A 21,980-nucleotide genomic window follows, 5' to 3' on the forward strand; every position below is an offset into this window, starting at 1 on the left:
CTCCTCCAGCGTATGTTTGATTTCACGGCTCAAATACACACAGTCATCGTCGGATGTGTTTCTACACATCAGAAAAATCCTCCGCGTCCACTTCGGAACCATGCTTGTTTTTAGAGTTGAATAGCTGCAACATTTTAATGTTGGTTGAAAGTGCCTGCAGCAAATACCTCGAAACTTTAGACCATAACGTACGTGCAGGATGCCGCTCAACATAGGATTCTTCATTCTGTTTCGGTGGCGCGGCTTCATCAGCAGGTTCATGTGTGAGAACACGCGCTCGACATCGGCGTTGCTAAGGGGCATGGCCAACAACGACGGAGCGAAGTCTGCAATTTCCTTGAAACAAATTTCACCGCTTACATCATTGAAGTCTAGCACTTCTACCCAGAAAGATGCGCCGTCCTTGTTTACATTTTTCCAAGGAAGGAGGCACAGCCGTCTATACTGAGTGTCCAGGAGTCCTACATCTCCTTCGAACAGTTTGAGGAGAGGCACATCCGGAAGGGGCAGTTTTACCTGGCTCAATACGTTCTCGGGCGAGAACGATTTCATGGAATGCCAAAGCTGAATGTTGGGAGGAAGCCTAAGCTGCACTAGCTTTGCAGCCTCAAAAATGAAATCCCGGCTTCTCAATTTAACGCCTATTTCTTGCTCAGCGTTAAGTTTGGATGCTGTCACTTCGATGTTGAATAGCACTCCAAAGTCCACAGCAGAAAGCAGAAGGTGGGTCGCACTGTCCTCCAGGTTGATTTTCTAGTTGTCTTTCTCCTGCAGCTGCGATGTACAAAGCGTTGAGCACTCTGCAAATCAATGACCGGGAAAGGTTCTGAAGGCAATCAACGAGTTTCAGTGGATTTCCAATTTCAAGTTGGAACAGCTTATTGATGCTTGAGAATTCTTGCAGCAATGGGTTCAGGAACACGATGTACAGCTTGTCGACAGGATCCCGATACATTTCGGGCAGAATCCCAGAGTCGTAGCAACGGTACTTGTCCTTGCAGATGGTGAAGTGAAGCTTGAGTTCCTCCCATTTTTTCAGTATACGTTCACAGCAGCCGGATATACCGCGTTCCGGACAGCTGAACCAACTTGGATGGTGGATTGATGCGGCTGTGCCTTGTCGCCCTCTGTGAGTGCCGTCTTCTCAAGCGTGCCAAGGAAGGGGGGGGGGGGCGGTGCGGGGAGATGTTAGCGCGCTAGGAGGAGACAGAGCGGATTGGGCAGGTTAGTGCCCTTCTTCTCTTGTACTCCAACTACGACGGCTGAACGCGGCCGCGCATGTCCAATCTTGAAGGCAATCTGCGCTGGGTTCGAAAGCTAGCCGACCTGAGATAGCTGATGGCTTCGTGTGCGCTGCGTTCTCGCGCGCCTAGTTTGCGTTGAAGCGAGAGGCAGCACGAAGGGTAATTCGCTCGCCGCTGCTGCCGCTCCTCACCACGCCAGCGTTGACAGCGGTTGTCCGCGGTCATTGAGTGAGATGCGGTCGTGTTTGCCTGTGCACCACGTGGCAACCTGTTTGCTAATTTCTTTAGTACGCGAATGTTTGCAGCAGTTTATGCAGCTAATAAAACAACTAACCTTACTTCGCATAGCTGTCTAATAATTTGCTGTCGCAATCGATGCTTCGCCTGTCGGGCGAAACTGTTACATTTTTTCTTGGACCATTTCTGAATGGTCCAAGAAATCCAAGAAACGTTTGAGAGCTTTGTTGGCTAAAGTTGCTAAGTGGGCTTCGTCAGGGCCGGAAAGAAGTAATGTTGTGTCATCAATGTAGATGATGAACTTAGTCTCCATTGTAGTGAGTACGATGTCGTGAATGTATGTGTTAGAAAAGAAATGGCCCAAGAATACTACCCTGAGGCACCCCTGATACAAAATATTTAGTTCACTAAGGAGCGCTATTTATTTCGACGTCCTGTTTACATTGGCTGAAGCACGATCGCAGTAATGGTAGGGTACGAGTGCCCTTGAAAGCCATAAGCCTCTATTATAAAAAATAACATATTGAGTGGAATAGAGTCAAGGGCATCTGTGAAGTAAGTTAATGAACAAACTGAAAACAATATGTTTATTTTCCATGGGCTCTAAAATGAATTCTTTTTCCACTTGTAGACTCTAGTTCTGCGGAAGTCAGGCATGATATTTGTAAAGACATGAAAGAGGCCAGGTGGTCGCTAACTGCCGTCAAGACGGTGCCACAAAAGAGAGCAGTTCCCAAGCTAGTTATTAGAATGTCAATTTTAGTTCCGGAACGTAACGTAATTTGAGTAGGTTCACTGAAGGCATTGGTAAGGCCCTGAGGCGCGACAATAGACTGCAGGGCACGCGATGTGGGTGTCGAGAAGCATAACAACATTGAAAACCCCGCCCAGCACAATGTCACAGTGATTGGTAATAAAATGGCTAAGCAAGATTTCTAGAAACAGATAGGAGAAAAGCATAGTTTCCTTCACGTGGTAGGTAATGGTGCTGATAATGACATGCCGTGTTTTAATGGTAAGGACTTCGTAATCATTGGTAATTACAGAAATGTTGTCAATGAGCTCGCTTGCGACTTTCTTCTTTTGTCTAATAACAGCGATACCCCACCACGAAATATTGCTGTCCTGTTTAAATAAAAGTTTTTCTTATGAAAGCGAGTTTATGAGGCTGAATTTTGAGTATAGGAGTTTTCTGTGAACACGGCAATATTGAAATCTAAGTTGAAGCGCGAGAACAAGCGGACAAGTTCAAGTGCGTTGTTGACAGCAGATTGAAGGTTCAGATTAAAACATTTCAACGTGTGGTAAAATTTAATATTGATGTTAATATATTCTGGGTGGTAGTAACGACTATCCATTGCGAACTGAGGTTTCGTTGTCATAGACAGATATAATCAATGTCCCAGCAAGTAACGGTGTTGTGGTCAACTGTGGAAGGATCTTATTGCAAAACTGTCAGAGAGTCCAGTGCATCGTTCAAATGGCAATGGCGCCCGGCAGAGTGCCCTAAATCGCAGAGGGAGAGGAGAAATGATGTGAGAGGAAAGTTTTGGATGCCGATTTCGTCTCAAAGAATGCTTGCAATGATCGTGGCAAAGCGCTGTGCTTTGAGGCAGTCGGTCACATTACGTCCCGTCCCAGGTGACCCCTCCCACCACCCAATGCTGCCGAAATAATAAACTTTGCGAATCAGAACACTTCGTCCAACTTTTGCGTTTACATTCAGCTAATGGCATACAACATGCACGTCCTCTACGGAGACGCTGAGCTATCCTGCTATGCTCTAGGATACAAACGTACGCTAAGAATATTTCACGCACCTCAATGCGTCTGTGGTCCATTTGCTTCAAGTTTCCCCACAAGAAGTCCGGTTTCGGCCCTGGGATTCCGAGATCTTTGAACAACCTGTGCCTGCGACGACGCTTCAGCACCCAGAGCACGACTGTGGCCGCGGAGATAGCAACAAGAGCTGCAACTAGGAACGCCGTTTTTTCCATGATAAAAGCTGTAAAAGAAACATTTGTCAGCCATCGTGGAAGCGAGAATTGCCTTACTTATACACAGTGTGCCTAAATGTATGCGGATGGTTGAGTGTCGAACATAACCTCAATGATAGATTTTTTTTTTAAAGTAGACTTTTCATAACTCGCGTACAGCCTTATAATAGATAACGGAACCTAGTGCAGTAGGTAAATGGCGGTGCTTGTCAGCAAGAATAGTGTGCTAAATTGGAAAAGGTATCCAAGCTCCATTTGCGACTAACAACTGTGCGTGTTACTATAGTTAGCATGAAACAATATTTTTTTTGAAACTGCCAAACATTTTTTCAGCACGAGTAACAATTCCTTTTGAATGCCGATTTGTGGTACAAAACGAAACGTTTTGTACGAAACTAAATGACCTGATAAAATAAAAAAAGGAAGACGGCAAATACGCACCTGCGGAAAAGTAGTGGGCCACTTCCACCTCCCCCAAGTATGAACGCTTTGACAAATGCGTCCTCAGTTATACTGTGACGCAGCCAGCAAGTTTGGGGCGTAGTAATCCAAGGCAGCAATACAATGTCTGGCTGGACGGTTGAGGTGTATCTCCACAGGGCAGAAACGTTCGTATATAGCGCGGAATAGGTGGCGCAAACACGTAATCTGAGTGCCACCTTGTCGGCTGTCTCGACTGCTAGCGTAGTCGCAATGCACTTCCTCCGAAATATATGATGCCCGTCATGCGCCGAATGAGAGGATTCGAAAAAAGCAAAAAAAAAAACGTCGTTGGCGCTTTGAGACTGGATAAAAGCCAATAATGCTTGCGACCCATCGCCGCGAAATCTCCATGGTCGGAACTCAAGCTGCAAGTATTTTGGCAACATGCCCCGCTTGAGGCTAATTTCGAATTGACGAGGACGGAAGCTTTGGCAACTTAGTTGGGCATTAGGAAAAAGCAACGCGATAGACATGGAAGGAAAGGAAAATATACGGGGACACACAAACAAGCGCTGACTAACTCCATTTTGTTGCTTCTGCGTGCGCATGGCGTGTATGCGACATAACCCAGTGCGTACAAGCACAAAACCAAAAGAAAAAAAAGAAGGGCAGCAATAGACAGAGAATATGAAATGATATCGTTGAGATGAGACTATATAAAGGCTGAAATGTATAGCTGTTTTTGGAGAGAGAGACACAGAGAGAGAGGAGAAAGGGGAAAGCAGGGAGGGTAACCAGAGGGAGAGATATGCGGTGTACTACGCTGTTTTTGGAAACTGCTACATTTATTAGTGAGGATGGTGAAAGGTGTGCTGACGCAGCTGTTTGCCATAGACAGAAGTGAATCGTAGTTTAACTTTTTTTATTTGCTTTTTAAACATCATACAGAGAAATGCGGACGCTTATTGCAATCGTATAAAATGATACTATTCGTAATTGTTATACAGTCACCCGCAGGACTTCCCATACTCTTGTTTACAACTTCTGACTTTGTGATTGGCATCCATAATATATCGGCTGTGTGTACCTAAATTTTCTTTTGCTGACATCTGGAAGTTGCGCTCTTTAAGCGCGTCACTCAGACAGCGACTAGTTTCCTCTAAGCATAATGTCTATCGTAAGTCAAGGGGTCGAGGGATCCCGTGGACGACATCGTCAGTACAGACAACAAAACCAACCCTTGTGGTTTTTACGTGCACACGCCTATGCCTGAATTTGTGGTGTTGACTTTTTTAGTAGAAACTGAGCAGACCTACTGGGGCCAAGGAAGCGACGTCGACGTCAACCCGCTTCACTTCAAACTGTGCGGAAGTTCCAAACACATACGAAGTGCCAGAATTCACATATCCTGTCCCAGAGGAATCGCTGTTCCAATTAATGGGCACTACGACACATGACACGTCAAAAGTAATTTCTTTGTCACCTGGATGTGCCACCAGACACAGGTGGAATCTAACAGCAACTCCCTGCCACTCACGCATCATCTGCAGGGGCATTATAAAAAGGTGAAAAATCTAATTACATGGCTTACATCACGTTAGCTTATGTTATAGTGTTCCCAAGACACATACGTTATTCAAAATCCACTCGACAGTTTTATTAGAAATTTTAGCGACTATCCTGTCTCGCTTCAGCGACACGCCTAAAGAATTGCGGCGACACTGGATTATAATGGTTCATTATGGGTGACTGACAATCAGGTTTGTCGAAGGCAGAGATAACTCGCACTGATATATACATATATATATATATATATGTGTGTGTGTGTGTGTGTGTGTGTGTGTGTGTGTGTGTGTGTGTGTGTAAACGAGGAGAGGGGGTTAACCGAGGGTCCCGATTTTTATTAGTCATGGTGGTGTCAGTGTTTGAAGACCCGTACGAGGCCCGAAACGTCTGTGCTTTATTTTTCTTTTATTCTTGGCGACTGCACGTTTCTTGGCACCTATATGTTTCCTCGCCAGGTGAGTTTTCGTCGAACACTTGACTATGTGTGTACATATATATATACAGAGAGAGAGAGAGAGAAAGGGTGCTTGCCTCCCTTCTCTCTACTCGAAAAATAGTTGGTGTGCGGCAGTGTGCAAAGAGAGTGATGCACTGTTAAAATGTAAATAATAATTACCAGTCTGCAGTGCCACGTGATTGAAACCCAATAATACGTGCATGTGACCTTCGATGCGTCTACCTCACAGCCAATAGTGAAGCGGAGGCACATCTACAAAAGTCTATGAGTACAACTATGACGGCCAATAAGCCACGAGTGGCAATATTTCAAAACGAGCACAGACCTCAAACTATCTAAGTGAGGTGGATCTTTGTTCGTTTATAACTGTATATGTTTATGTTTGTCCAGCGACAAATTGACCGTGAATTTTTTACGTATACATGACGATCTTATTATCATTGCCAAACTGTACCAGTATGTCGATTTCTGTCAGTCTTTATGTGTGCGCATTGTCAAATATGTCGCTATAGTGCAAACTATGTCACTGTCTGCTGCTACACTCTCGCTTGCCCCATGTGCACTAGCACCGTCAAAACACAGTTTCTATCGCGAAACTACAACAATTAAAGGGTGCTTGAAACGGACCGGACAAATTTTGTAGACGCGTAGGGCACAGCTACAGCAAAACATTAACGTCACAGTTAAGGTGAAGCGCCTCATATTAAGAGATGTAAGGACAATTACAAGTTATCCTCCACCCTAGTGATGTTTTTTTCTCTTCAACTCGTTGACCGAGGTATCGAGGCTATAAGCTACGCCTTTGCTGGCTTTGCGTCGTTATGTGACGTCGTGACGTCTACTTCCGGTTGTCTTGGAGCATGCGCGACGCCTCTCCAACCTCTCCGCTAGCCGCCTGGCCGTCAATACCCCGCGAGAGCTATCGAAGCAGCGTGCGTTGCCAACGCTCTTTCGCAGCGCCGAGTGTGTCCGTTATTCCGGTAACCGCAGGCAAGCTGGGCGTTTTGATGGATGGGCGGGAGCTGTAAATTGTGGGGGGGGGGGGGGGGCGACTCTCACGCGTTGTTTTCCCGCATAGCTCCCGTATTCCGCAAAGCTCCCGCATCCCGCAGTCCGGCTTCGCCGCGTGGCCTGCATGATGCCCGCGGCAGTCGGTCTGGTTGAAGCGCAGTACAAAAGATGGCGCGAGTGTTGCGCTGCTAACGCCGCCTACCGGCTGGTTTACTTGGGCGCGGAAAGGAGAAGGCTCTTCCTCTTTGATTCGAGGTCGGCAAGCAGCGCGGATGTGCCGCGCGTGCGCCGATCCATGCTTCTGCGAGACCGTCTCGCGAGGGCTCGTTCGAACGCGCCACCGTTCGCGTCAACGTACGCGCGAACGACCAGGCGTTGGGATCCAGCATGGGGCGAACATATTCGCTCGCTATCCGGACGCGGCGAGTCCGACTTCCGCGATTTGTCGCGCGCCCATCGGCATGTTTTGGAGATAGCAACTCGGCTAGCAGGCACTGATCTATGAAAGGTGCAATAAATGCCCTTGTGATTGTTTGCACTACTGTGATGTCGTTCCTCTGTCCCAAGAGCATGGGTGAGAACCCCACAAATCTAAAGCCCCTCCATAATACTACCGCTGTGATGAAAAGGCTTTAGCGTAAACGCGAGCGTCCTGAGCGGCCTGCACGGTGAAGCAACATGGCGGCGCAGAGCTTAACTGGCCAAACACAGAGCTACTACTGCTGTGACTAAGCGTAAAAATGTTGAACATCTACAAAGACAACGTGTTCGCGATTACGTTCGTGCCGAAAATTTACGCCAGCAGCGAATTAGTACACACTTGGTTACTGCCATGTTAGCTGTGTGTTTGGTTGAGCTCTGTACCACCAGGTGGCTGCCCCATGCAGGCCATTCACGTTTGAGCCTCCGCCACTCCGTGGCCCCCGCTCATCTCGCAAAACGCCCAGTTCACTTGCACTTGCGTTCATCCGAATGCCGGACACACTAAACTCTATTGTGGTAGTGATCCTTCGGCGTGAATTGACGGCCGCAAACGCGTAGGTGCTCGCACCGATCGGATACTGCCAGTCCGACTCCACTCGCATGTTGCCTTGCAGAGGGACACGATGTCGCAGCATGACTACTCGTCTATCGCGAGGTTTGCAGCCTACAACATAACAAGGGCGATTCATGGTGACGGCGAAAAGAGAGCCTGAGACTAGCACTGACCACGAAGCTCAAGTCAACATGGAGAACGTTGTAATGTAAGCAGACGGCACTTGCTGTGTGCAGGATGTGCTTGAGTGTAGTGATGAATTGTCATGTATTCTATTTCACTTACTTTTTTACAGACACAGGTTAACATTCCAATTATAACGAACAACTGCCGTTCACCATTAAATTGGAAATCTGTCAAACACGCGACCTGGCCAGCTGATCGGATAGCACGCCCAACTGACGTCAACTAGGCTGACTACGTAAATTGGGATGGGATGGCTGAAAACTCAGCGGGTGTGAGGGCTAGAGTGTGAGTGTGAGGGCTAGAGAAAAAATTGCGTGCTGAGGTTAAGGGTGAGTAAGGGCGGGCAAATTTTACAAGGCAAGGGTGAATGTGAGGTGAGAACGTGGCTTGGGAGCGTCAGGGTGAGAGAGGAAGACAAAAACTGTGGGCATTTGACCACCTCTGCTTGTAACTAATAATGATTTCCTTAACCGGTGCTTTGCGGGTTAAGATGGCTCGTACATTAATTAGGGTCACGGTTCCAGAAATGCTCACGCGCACCTACAAAGTCATTCGCGAAGCAGCAGCAACAAAATATGTAACTCATGCTCGGCAAATTCCGACAAGCAGACTCCCCAGTGAAGCGGCAACAGTTCCAAGTTTCAGCTAACGTATTTCAACATGCATGTCAGAGGGCGCCATCTCCCCAGCACGCGACGTACATGGCCAAGGCCTCCAAGATGGGCGAAGAGATCGTGAGATCTCAGCCGGTTGGTCTGTTCTTATTCACGCAACCAGGTGGCACAACGCACAAAGCGGAACCACCAATAATACTCACGCGCGCGTTTTAGTGCTTGTGACTGCAAAGGGGGAGGGGGGAGGTACTTCATGCAGTTAACGTATATGTACTAACGTTTGATAATTCAGCAGTCCTCCTTGCGAACATCTGTGTGTTAGAAACAGTGCGAAGCAACGTCAAGAAGCCAGAAATAGTAATTTCTTGCAGGCCATTTCTCTCAACAGAGATTATAATTAGCTGATTTTGGCTATGTTGTGAACAGCCACACGATCGAGACTTGGCAGGGCATACCGTATTTGCACTAATATAACGCGAGTTTTCTTACAGGCAAATTTTCTTACTACATTATTTTCCCTGGCGCAGTGCGCTTGACTGCTATGCGTCTGAGAAAGGAGAAAAAAAAAAACATGACACAGCATGTGCGTACTGAAAGAGTACTCTTATATGCAGTAGCAATAATAGGTGGCTTGGCCCAAAAATAAAGGTAGTGGAATCCGTGGTAAGATTATTATATGCGTTGCGTAATGGTCCTTAACCTTAAATAAGCTTTGCGGCCAAACAGATATGTATTGCAATAAACATTTTGCATAAATGGTGAAATGCGGTCAATCGTATTGACAGTAGCGAATAACTGAGAATTCACCGAAAAAAAAAATGCCCACCGCGCACAGTAGTCGTAATGTATTGCGACGAGCCCAGTCATATGGCTCAGGTAAGGACGAACCCAGTCATATCAGACTCTTGGCGGATCCACACTCAGAAGGGTGAAAGTCAAGGACGAACGAACGAACGAACGAACGAATGAATGAATGAATGAATGAATGAATGAATGAATGAAACTTGATTTAAAACGACCCGTCGTCTGTGCCGTCCGCGACAAGCGAGCCATGCATTGACGGATGGCAGGCTGTGAAGTTTGGCGAAGCGGGCGCGATCTGCCTTTACAAACGTAAACCATTCGCCTCCCACTTTTGAAAGCGGCCACTGTCAGGTGCACGCTCTCAAATCTAACAAAGCAGTAGCTGCAGCCTTTATAGATGCCAAGCTCTCCCCCCCCCCCCCCCCCTCTCTCTCTCTCTCTCTCTCTCTCTCTCTCTCTCTCTATATATATATATATATATATATATATATATATATATATATATATATATATATATATATATATATATATATATACGGCGCACCCACGTCAATACTGCTTTTATTGAGGTTAGTATTCTCTGAGAACTTCACCCTGTTTGCGGTATGCTTGTATCTGCCCTCTTTCACGTCCACTTGGGTGGCTGGCCGCTCGAGGCACTTTGCGTGTATTCGCGGGATTCTTGCCCGCTCGGAAAAACACTTTTCTGTAGCACGTATTGAGGAACAGGAAGCTGTATCGGGAGTTTTTCATGCCGCTCTACAATTTTCTTATTGAGATTTTTTATCTAATTATAAGGCTTGAGAAGTTGATTAATGAATTAAGACTAATTATGTAATTAGGGGAAATGAACAAAATATTGTTTGACTGTCTCCAAGCAACGACAAACAACATTAACTTTGTTCTGTCCAATTACGTGGCATTTGCATATTTTAAAGCTCTGGCTAAAATTAGCTGGGACACCCTGTATGCATAGCGGCCAAAACAGTCATTGCCCCGTCTACAGCCACAAAACACAGACATGAAAGCGCGATTAATACACCTAACAGTTTAATGCACCAAACACTTCTTCACCAAATTAATACACCAAACACTTCTTCAATAGTGGAGATCAGTTCGGTGAGAAGGATCTTTGATTATAGAAGACTTCCAGTTGCAATATTATTTGAATGAAATATAAATGCGAAGACGGTTGGGCATTCCGTTCTAACATGGGAGTTTTCTAAAAACTGCGCAGCCCCCATAAATAAGAGTGTGTCAAAACGCACATTATAGTTGTTGTATGGTATGACATTGTATAGCATGAAGAATTAGATCATGATGTTCTTAAGTGTCTTTTGGAGAACATCCCAAAATAATATAGCATGCTAGCAGCTACTGAAGCAGTGTTCTAGAGACTCCCATACATCACAGAGACGACAAATAATCGAGGAGACAAAGATACCTTTACAACTTAACCACGCTTTAACAGGTAGCGTTTCATTACGTACCTGTGGAATGCAAATGCGAGACCCGTTGGTAACGTAAACCTTCTGTAAGCGCTTGGATCTAAATAGGACGGAAGCATCAACCGGTCAGCAGTCGAGATAAGCAAGAGACGTTAAGGGTATTGGAGGGAAAAAAAAGCAGGAAGGAGATTGATACGACCGGATTCGTTATAAGCATAGGTAGCGGTACAAGATAGATAGAGCAGTTTTGAGGAAGAGAAAGAAAGATTAAGGAGATGTGTACAAAACTGTTAAAGTGAAAAGCATGTATAGCATGCCTGATTAACTCAAGTAGGCTAGGTGACTATTTGTCACCGCTTTGTTTCAAAGGGGATGTCAATAAATCATCATTATCGTCATCCTAATGATCATCATCATCATAGAAGGGTGTCTTGAAGTGTGGAGAAAGAGGCATTTTACGGACTACGGATTAGTGTAAGCACGTCATTTCCAAGCAAGCCAATGTATAGTATAAGCAGTACAAGGGAGGTGTGAAAAACATAGTTATTATAGCTTTATACAATTTTTTTTCGTGAGGTAGAGAAAAAAATATTCACTTGAGGACCTAATTGCCAGAAGGTGCATGGTGAAGTACACTTCATGCCTGAATCTCTAAATATAGGGGCGCGAAAGAAAACATGTTAAAACCATTGAATTTTGTACAATTTTGACGAGATTTAGCTGCAAGAAAGCCCAGAGTAATGGATAAGAACAGTCAGTTAAAATTAAGAAGCAATAAACTATTTGTTTAACATAAGGATTAACCAATCCGAGGCAAAATATCGTTTCCCATAACCCCCGAATCTATTGCGGAGCTAACGTGAGCTGTTTGTTTCTGGCAACAAAATTACTTACGCGCTGCAAATAGTTCATTGTTCCAGGAATTAATTGTTTCGCTATCCCCGAATATTTGAAACATTTATTTAGTCAACTTATGAATAAATGAGGCGCGACTAATTTCCAGACCAGATATATAAAGTAGGCGGACGTGAATTGCTGCGCCATGCTGGTCATGTGCCGCCGCCTGGCGTAGGCTCCAGAAAAGGCACTCGCACGAGCCTACACGTATTACATCGCATACACCCCACAGCCTACAGGAACGAATGCCCGTGGTAAGGATGCACACCAGCCCTATATCACATTACGTGGGAGCGCATGCTACACAACGTAGAAAACCACGACACGAACGCCACGAGGGAGCATTGCGAGGCACGGCTGCCCAGCTCGGCCCTCGACGACCATGGCTCGAGCTGATCCAGTTAGCGGAGAAGATGGCAAGAGCCAGCGGAGCCCTGGACTAGGGGCCCCGACCATTAGCGATTTTTCTAATTGTTCTTTCAGTAAAGTTTATCTGACCTACCTTATCCCATCTGCTCTACAATGAACCTCTTTCACTCCGACTTGGGTCATTGGGTATGCGGTGCCTCTTCTGGCAAAAAAAAATCCTTAGAATGTTATCCGTCGCTGGGGGGAATCGCACCCAAATCACTTATATTCAGGCAATCTCGTTGGAGTATATTTATATTCAGGCATGCGCCACGCGCGTACTTAGCGGCGGCACCGCCAGATGACGTGGCGTCTCCACAGTGAAGCGTGGGTGAGGAATCCGGCTGCAGTACCTGCCTCACACATGACGCGTTTCAGCGGTGGCAGTGCAATGCGTCGTATACGTTTCTGCAATGCCAGTCTCATTATCGTCTATAGTCATCCGGGAATGGCTCCTGGCGCAATTTATTTTATTGCTTGTCCCCTGCTCTGGCAGCGAGTATTGTTTTTCGAGCCTCGTCTCGACGCGATGTATCAAAAGAAGCTCGGTCGGTCGCACTAAGTGGTGACTAATTACGGTTCTCTGTGGTGTGAGAGACAAGAAAAACGGCAAGATGCAATGCACATCTTGCAGTTTTTGTGCGTAATTGTTGCTACAGTAATAATTTATTGGGAATGCATAGTCATCCAGTGTCATTTGCTCTTCTGGATTACGTTTTCTGGGGCTTTAATTCCTGCCTTAATGCAGCCATTGCAGTACCCACGTTGCGTATGTTAGTGTTTTTAGCTTTGAATTCTTTCTCCTGTCACGTTCGTTTGTTTTTACAGACATGACGGCTTTCTCATATGGGGGACTGGGACTTTAAAATACTTCACTGCGGGCATCCTACCCAGCATTTTCAGATAACTTGGCTGGAAGCTTCAGCACTCAAGGCCAGTGGCAGAAAAGAAGTCTAGGACCTGCATGTCTAGTCTCATTGAAGGTAACCTTAGAAGGCTGTTGTTTGTCTAGGCATAAGTGCAATGACTCTTACTCCCAAAATTCATGGTGTTCGGAATGAAAGAAGAATTGATGGACACATTTTAAAGAGAACACTGTCATGCACCTAGTGAGGTAGAGTTGGATGGATGGTAATTTTTATATTTTTATATTTTATTTTATTTATTGATGCGATACTGCGGACTCAAGGTCCAAGCAGGGTTGTCCATACAAGTACAAAAGAAATACAAAAGAAACAGCAACGATAAAAAAAGCAACAATAATACAGGCTCAGAAAGGTTACTTAGCAGTTTTAGCCCTTGCGTTGGTAAGGCAGTTTCATTCACTAATTGTTCTCCGGAAATAAGAAAATTTTAATAGGCCTATGCGAGCAAAATAGGAGGTTAGGGCGTATTCACTGTGGTGTCGAGTGGGCTTGCTAGTTAAGGATGATAAATATGTTGTTGCATCTAGTGCTAGTTCTTTTTTCAGGAATCGGGAAAGAAATTCTAATCCAAATTTTCGCCTTCGAGCCTGTAGTAGTCTGTAGTAGCCTTCGCGCCTGTAGTAGTTTGGAGTAGTCTTTAAGATAACGAGGTGATGAATTTTTATGGCTGGCTGCTGGAGCAAGAACAAAGGTAACGTACACGAAGTTGCGATCAGAGAGACCTTGTCCTACTACCACAGCGTGAGAAATTGCTGTTAATAAACACAAGATCCAATATTGAGGTGGAATCACCCTGTACTCGCGTTGGTACGTGAACTACTTGTAACAGGTCATGCATAAGCATAATGTCAAAAACTATGTTAACACGTCTTGGGATGTTAATGCCAGCACCAAGACGCTCCCAGTCTACACCAGGTAAATTTAATTGACCAATTAGTAAGACCTTCTTATTTTCAAATTTAGCCATGTAATTTTTCAGTGTGCTAAGGTATTTTGGGAGGACATCTGGTGGCCTGTACAGCCCAAATACAACTACGCTGTGACCCCAGCAAGTCACCTTTATACGTATGCATTCTAGTTCGTCAACATTTCCCATTAAAACAGCGTCGATATGGCTTTTAACTAAGATTGCTACACCTCCTTCCCAAGTGCGCCTGTATTTACGAAAAACAGGGTAGGATTGGGGGAAGACATCATCACAGACATCATCAATCGTGCAACCAAGTCTCACTAACAACAGTGATGTGAGGATCATGTTGCATCAGAAGTATTTCGAAAACTTCCGTTTTATTCACAATACTTCACGTATTAATATTTAGTAGCCTTAATTGCTTGTTACAGGGTGCTGGGGGAGATCATGCGTGCCGCTTGGTCGAATTACGCTGCCTTTACTCGATTGCGATTGGGATTTGCGATTCATCCCAATAAAATGCTTCTCAATCAACTATAAGCCTGCCATGAACTAAGATTACTTTTCTTTCTTGCTGTTTTTCGTTCTTAGCGCTATCCCACAGCAACTTCCGTTTCTTTAGCGTCAACTGTGAATAATAATTTTGAATAAACACTTTTGATCCCTTAAGGTTTTTGGAATTTTGTAATGTTGCTTTCTTTTCATTGACGTTTTGAATGTGTATGATGACTGGCCTTTTATCGAACTGTTTCCCTAGTAGGTGAATGCATCCGATAGAATCGCATTTCACGCCAAGCTTTTCTGTTAATAATTATTTCACAACTTTTTCCTTCAGGGTTGCATCAGTTTCATCAGGGCATTCGGGAATTCCGTGAACAATCACATTTGGCCGCCTGCTGCGGTCTTCGGGGTCTAGCAGTTTTTTGGTTTGAATGTTCACAATGCGTTCTAGTGAATGCAACGTGTTTTCCACTTTGTCATTGTGAACAGCAGCACATGCGTTGCTGGGAATCCTTTTGCGCTGCAATGAAGTCATGCACCATATTTTTGACTTCAGTAAACTGCTTCTTGAGTACAAGAACCTCATCGTGAAGTTTATAATGGCTCTTTAGCATTTCTCCATAGAGTTCCTACTGCGTGGGGCTGCGGTTAGTTTCCAGATCACCCCACAAAATCGAACGACAAGCAAGAAAACATTGGTATGTTATATTCCGACAACGCCGAGATCACGGCAGGACCACAATACCACGACAGTCGCTACGAAATGAACTCGCGTTGGGACTCACCTGCATAAGGCAGAACAAAGTCGTGAGTGCCGTGGTCGTGCCGGGTCCGCCGTGCCCACGAAAGTCGAAGCCGTGCGATGCTCCCTTTATAGCGGTGTCCATCGACGAAGTGGCGCAGCGCTGCACATCGGTAGCTGCCCGTAGGCGGCCTCCTACATGTGCTGCGCGTAGTTTGTTGCGCAGTCGTGGTGGCCATATCGTTGAGTGATAGTGGCTCCAGTTGATGGCCGATGGCAGCTCGATGGCCCGCTGGTCTGCATCACCGAGACAAAGTTTGCCATGGTTCGCATATGGCCGACAAAAATCCCTCCTCCTTGCAGTTACATAGAACTGAGTTTCCGCAAATTTAATTTATTAATTGCAGAACTGTTCGTACGTGACAGTAATTTGGATATCAGTCAAAACTGCTGATACTCTGTGTTACTTGCATTGTTTGACTAGAGGGTTTGGTATTCCAGAAGCTATTCAAAGCTATTCCGGATGGGAAAATGCGACGACCCGTGCCATTTGCCAAGCAGCAGTCGCCTACTTGAAGAATTGCACTTTGCGAGTGGGTAAAACGCTGGAATGTTATGTTATGCTTATTGTTGAGTTAGTTTTTATTCAGAAATCTAAACTACACTAATATTATTGACTAAGTCAGCATCGTGTAGCATGTTTACATTTCAGTAAAACTGACTGTTGGTTCTACATAAGAATTCTATGCATGGTATATGATTAATATTTTCTCTTAGGGTTCTAAACTCTGCTTACACGAACTGTCACATGTGATCTTCAAATACCTATTGACAATAGCCAGATGACATCCAAGAGCCATCTATGCATACTGTTGCGACATCATGCTTTACTGTGGTCATACTAAAACTTGTGTAGATTATCATATATTCTACTTTAGGCATAATAAGTTTTGCGAACACCAAGTAGTGTAAGGCATCAGTTATTGCAGTTGTAATTGGTGTTCAGGGCCACCTGCCAACAAGGTGCAAAGTAAAAGAAAGCGATCTTAACTGTTAACTTCAAAGCAGAAAATAACTTGGAAGTTGCTTTGGGTGAACCTTAATATGAATTTTAAATCATAGAGTGAATTATACCGGTCTTCTGGCATCATATTATGCCTTCATTTTTATATTTTTTGTCCCTTAATTATGGTACTTGTTACTGTTGTATTTGATGTTACGCAATTGTTCAGTCTTGTGGGGACATCCACTGAAAAGCGAGGCTTAAAACAAGTATGCACAGTGAGTGTTAATGAAGGTCCTAAAATATTGTAATTACATAACTAGCATGGAATCAGTCCTTAAGTATGGTGTGTGCATTACAGAAACTATAGGGTTATAAATATACACTTGACATCTGTCAATGGGGAACAGTATCTTTGTTAATAGCGTCATCGCTTTTTTTAATAATTAAAGATTATTTTTTAATCATGTTTAGGTTAAGTATTCAATCCCCCCCCCCTTTTTTTTTTGACTGGCACAGATTCTTCAAAAGCCACTGGGCCTGCCACCTGCTGACAAGCCTTTCTTCGTCCTCAGTCGTGTACCTTACTCTTGTTAGGATGTGAATGCAGGGTCAATTTTTCTAGACATGCCATTTATAATATATATATTCTAGTCACTCAATGCAAAGCATGGCATGTCATTCATTACCTATATATAAATAACTAGCAAGAATAAAAATTTGTATTTTGTTGATTTTCTTGCTTCCTAAACATTGTTATAAAATGCTGGTTATCGAAAAGGCATTTTACAGTATTCTTACAAGATGTCTTTTCAGTGTGCCTCATTCAACACCCTTGTGTGCTGGATGTATTTTTCTAGTGTTAGCAGTACCCAAATTTCTAAAGTGCTGTTCACTTGCAAAATGTTATGCTGTTGCGATACTATTTATTTGTGAAGAATATCATTTTGGGGCACAAGTGACATGGCTGCCATATGTACACATGTTTGTGTGCCATACACAGGCTCTCAATTTTATATCTCCACAGAGCTTATCCCAAACTGTAGAATCTGTGCAGGTGCTTTCAATAATGTATGCCTTTGGGAAAGCATGCATTTAGCCCATAATACTGAATGTTTTTTCAGGTTAGTAGATTTTCGCGTGTTTTCATTTTGAATTTAGAGCCAGTCGTATTGAATACATGTACATTTACTATAAATCCTGAATCATGACATTGTTTCCAAGAAAAGCATACCAGTACCAGTGATCTGCATTAGAGCATGATTAACACAGTTAACTTTTTTTTTACAGAGCAGATTACATACCGGGTGTTTCAGCGAACACTTTCACAATTTTTTTTGTTGCCTGTGGCAAACAGCACAATTCTAGTCCTCGAGCTGGCCTACTCGAAGAAGTGGACATTGCTAGTAAAAAAAAAAAAAACTTATAATGGACTCATTAAAAATTCACTAATTAAGTTTTCAGCTAATTAACTTATGGCACATATTGCAATTTACAATTTCTAGCCAGAGAGTTCGCAAGGCCGATCCACTTGGAGCAAATACTCCGGATGAAACCAGTTTCCAGATATTAATTCCCGAACTTGCACTGCTGTTCCAGTTACTCTTGTACTTCAATGCATAAAACGACATATAGTTAGGAAATTAAGTGGAATGACAGTGCATTTTTACCGCAAGTTTGACGGCACATATCTTGTAAGTGGTGTCATGCAAACCATTCTTTTCAAGTGGATGTACCTTGCACTCTCGCCTGTTGAAATTTGTAAATTACAATATGTGCCATAAAGCAATTTAAAACTCAATTTGTGAGTTTCTGTTAATTCCTAGATTATGCATTTCAATTTCTCCTGCAAGTAAGTAATTCCCGCCTCTTCAAGTAGACCAGCTCATGAACTAGAATTGTGCTATCTGCCACAGGAAATTTTTAAACAAAGTGTCAAAGCGTTCGCTGAAACACCTTGTACTTTCTCGGGCAAGCAAAATAAGCCTTCATACATGAGTTCTACACGTAGTCCAACAAACAGCTTGTCAAGTCTTCCCCAAGACCCATAAGGAGGTAGCATTAACTTGGCTTCAGGAGTGCTTGCGAAGTTCTAGGGCTATTACTCGTTTCGTACAAGCCAGATTGCAGACAACCTTTAGGCTTGAACAAGCCCAAACATAGATGTCTTCTAGATGGGTTTGTGCTACCTAGGTTGTGCATCTTGCGCAGCACGTTTGCAGTTTGGCTAAGCGAAAATGAGTAGACGTTGCCATCACCCGTAAGGCCAACCTCCACTACATGCTGATTTATTGAAAGATAAGACTGCAGACTTCGGTGATTTTTGCGACTCCGAATTTATTTACGGCGACAGCAGCAGACACGGCTTCGGCGGCGGACACCGTCACATATTTACACGAACAACTATACTGCTATGCTGAGTACATGAGTAGGCACTGCTTGCACGCAGATCATTCGCGGTGGACAAAACCGCGCCCAAATTGTCAAGCACCACAGCTGCGCTGACCCGCGATTCACGTCCTATCTGCTTACCTACAGGTGCACGTGTCATCTGCTTACGTGGTATTAAAAGGCTCCTCTTAAAGGAAATCACACAGTTGCCGGCTCTACGGCATTACCAAGATTGCTCCGGTTCTGTATACTAAACATTTGTGACGAATTTAACCAAAGTGAAACGTTGTACTTGCACAAAGCGCATTTAGAGGGCGACAGGTCGTCGCAAGGAAACCTAGACGCCGGCATGGCTGGTGTGGCGCGGCCACCTCATTCAAATGAAGCGCCTTCGACAGGTTTTCTCAGTTCGCGCCAGGTGACAGCACCGTCCTATTGCACGCAAAACTTCTGTCGGTTTGGAGCATTTGATGCACGCGACGTCAACCACGGCCTCCGAGATGTCAAAATGTAAATTTCGGAGGCCATGCATTAAACTGCATAGTCTTCTTTGACAAAACGAGATGGGGCCAGCAGCGCCGCCTCGAAGCTCGATCTACTGGTAGCACGTTCGCGCGGAATGTTTAAGTTGCAAATAACACAAAACATCCAACACATTCATTTACGTAAATACTTTCTTCTTGTTTATCAGCTTTGGAACTTCAACGAATTCCGTCTCATCGCTTGAGTTAGACATTTTTATGTGTTTCCTTTTCGTTTCCTTATTAGGTCCTTTGTTACATGGAAAAGCTTATCTACAGGTTGCCTTGATGCCTTACCTCCCACATGAATCGCTGCTTCTGGAATCAACCTAGTTACGGTAAAGCTGCATATTTGTTTGCAAGCAATAACCTGAATTCGTCTGCTTTTACCCTTACAGCGTCTAGGTTGGCCTTTTTCTGCTCGACTAATTTAGCTATTTCTCTCCTCAAATTGAGAGCAATCCTAGACCTCACAATCCTATGGTCACTGCCCTTTATCCTACCTAACACTTCTACATCCTGCGCAATGCTGCCATCTCGGCAAAGAGTATGAAATCTATTTCATTTTTTTTTTTCCATTAGGATTTTCCAGTATTCATTATTCGGAGTTCATTTCTTTCTACAATTTCTACCATCATATCTCCTGTAATCTCCTGGAATCGATGGCGTATTTGCCTATTGCAGAGTTGCCACCGTACGTGTAAAATATCCGAAGAAGTTTTTTTTTACGTCGCGATTTAAAAGAAAGATGCGTTATATTTGCCTAACTAACACGGCTATCAACACCGATAGGGGTACTGTGAACGGTTAGGGCATAGAACATAAATAAACTACGGCGCTAACGAAACCACCTTTATGTTTATGGCAATGCGACGGAACACAAAACAGAAGAATAAGCAAACGAACGGTGAGGCATAATAAAATAAAAGAAGTTTGGCCTTTCTATTGTTATCTAGCAGAGGTGGGCAAATACCCTCATTTTGAGTTTTCCTGGCTGACACTCCCGGCGCAAGTCACTTCCTCTCCTAACCCTCATGTTGAAACCATCCTTCTCTTACCTTCGGTTCGCTACAACTTCTAATGAACCATTCACTCTTTCCCAAAGCTTACAGTTTACCTATATGATTGCCTGCCGTGACATTACCATTGTCGAAGCGCTCCACATTACTTTGTCTATATGGGCACAGACTAACCCTTCATTGACTATAAAGCCGTCTGCAATGCTCGCGAAGCGACCTCCGCACCTGCTGCCTTATTTTCTTTTTTTTCTTACTAGCAGAAAGCGCGCTAGTTAATGTGGGAGTCCAGCGGCGAAATAAGGCGCAACCCGAGATTTACGCAATCACTATAAGGTGAGCTGCCCATTTTATTTTATTAGCTGCGTGCATGCGTAATGAAACAAATCCTCGTGACACTCTTGGACAGTCACGTTTCATCGCCAGGCGCAGTGGAGAATAAACATCGTGTACTATACACCAATGCGGAGATTGCACAGTTTCTTTGTATTATGATGGGGGATAACAAATGCGACAAGCAACCGTCACTGAAAACATGGTGCGTCCAAATAGGAGGTCGTTCCTGAACACGCCGAACAGTGAGTGTGCTGTTCGGCGTGGATAAGAATGTGCTAACTATACTAGCTTTATAGAGTTGTAATTACCGACAAAAAGTACGACAGAAAACCAAAAAAAAAAAAAATCTGTTCTGCGACACTACTGACGGAAGAGAAATGGGGTCCAAGTTTAGAGAATTTGAAGCGTGGTTTGCAGTTTTGCGAAGTGACGGCTACCGCTTCGTTGCGGTCTTGCTCACTACCATAATTTTCGGCCGTTTAGGCGTCTGCAATTCACGTGCGCGCTCGGAAGTTTGGGAATCCGAGTAAAAAAATGGCATGCACATCAGCGCCCAGAACGCGTAATCGCTTGCAGCCTGCGCTTCCCACTTCTGCTTGCGCGCAAGAACCTTTTCCGTTGTTTGCTGTTTCTTTCTTTTTTTTTTTGCCAAATGAGAAAGGCTGTCAGGAAGGAACCCGCGGGATATGTACGGTTAGGGAAGAGTCTGTTTAAGCATGCTCCGAGCCGAGTGCCGTGTAGGTCCTGCAGTTTGTGCAGTAAGCTCGGGCTTGTTCTGCTATACCATGCCCATCTGCTAGGGCAGTTTATGTCATCATTGTCTTCATCAGTACCCGATTTTTGAGCTAAAATTTGCGTTACTGTTCACGTGAAAAGCTTCTGTAGCTTCGCATGACGGTGAAAGGACAAAAAATGTAGTCGACACACCGGCAAATCACTACATATTTGTAGTTGGAAGAGGTGGAAGCACGCGACATGTCTTCCTTGTGCGAAAAGAAGAACTCGCTTAGCGCCCTATCAGTCCTTATAGGCATGTAGCATTGCACCACAGCAGTGCAAAAGGCCGAACAAATGCAATAAGGAAAAAAATGAAAAAAAGAAAAAGAAAGAGAGAAAGAAGTTGTCGCTCTAACACTTGATGGAAGGAGGTGCCACTCTTGTTTTCTTGATTGTAAATCATTCGATGGCGATGCTAAATTTGTAGGAATACGGAATGCCTCTTAAGATGCGAAGTGGTTAGCAAGGCTCAGTTTTACATGTGTGCATGGCGGCGGTGGGGGCACAGTGAGCAATGTTTCTTCTGCCG

General features: G+C 44.4%; 1 protein-coding gene across 2 annotated transcripts in view; it reads right to left on the reverse strand.

Moving 5' to 3' along the window:
* Window positions 1-21,980, reverse strand: part of LOC126522045 (cytochrome P450 3A24-like) — a 281,688-nt gene that overhangs the window by 5,643 nt on the left and 254,065 nt on the right. Inside the window, exon 3 of one of the 2 annotated variants that reach the window (XM_055066225.2) lies at window positions 15,451-15,704. In XM_055066225.2, coding sequence (XP_054922200.1) covers window positions 15,451-15,552 — 102 coding nt within the window. In that variant the 5' untranslated portion in view covers window positions 15,553-15,704. Of the gene's footprint in view, window positions 1-3,301; window positions 3,783-15,450; window positions 15,705-21,980 lie in introns of those variants that run through there. The other variant, XM_050170827.3, reaches the window with a different exon arrangement.

The sequence above is a fragment of the Dermacentor andersoni genome, chromosome 6 (genome assembly GCF_023375885.2).
Source record: "Dermacentor andersoni chromosome 6, qqDerAnde1_hic_scaffold, whole genome shotgun sequence".
NCBI lineage: Eukaryota > Metazoa > Arthropoda > Arachnida > Ixodida > Ixodidae > Dermacentor > Dermacentor andersoni.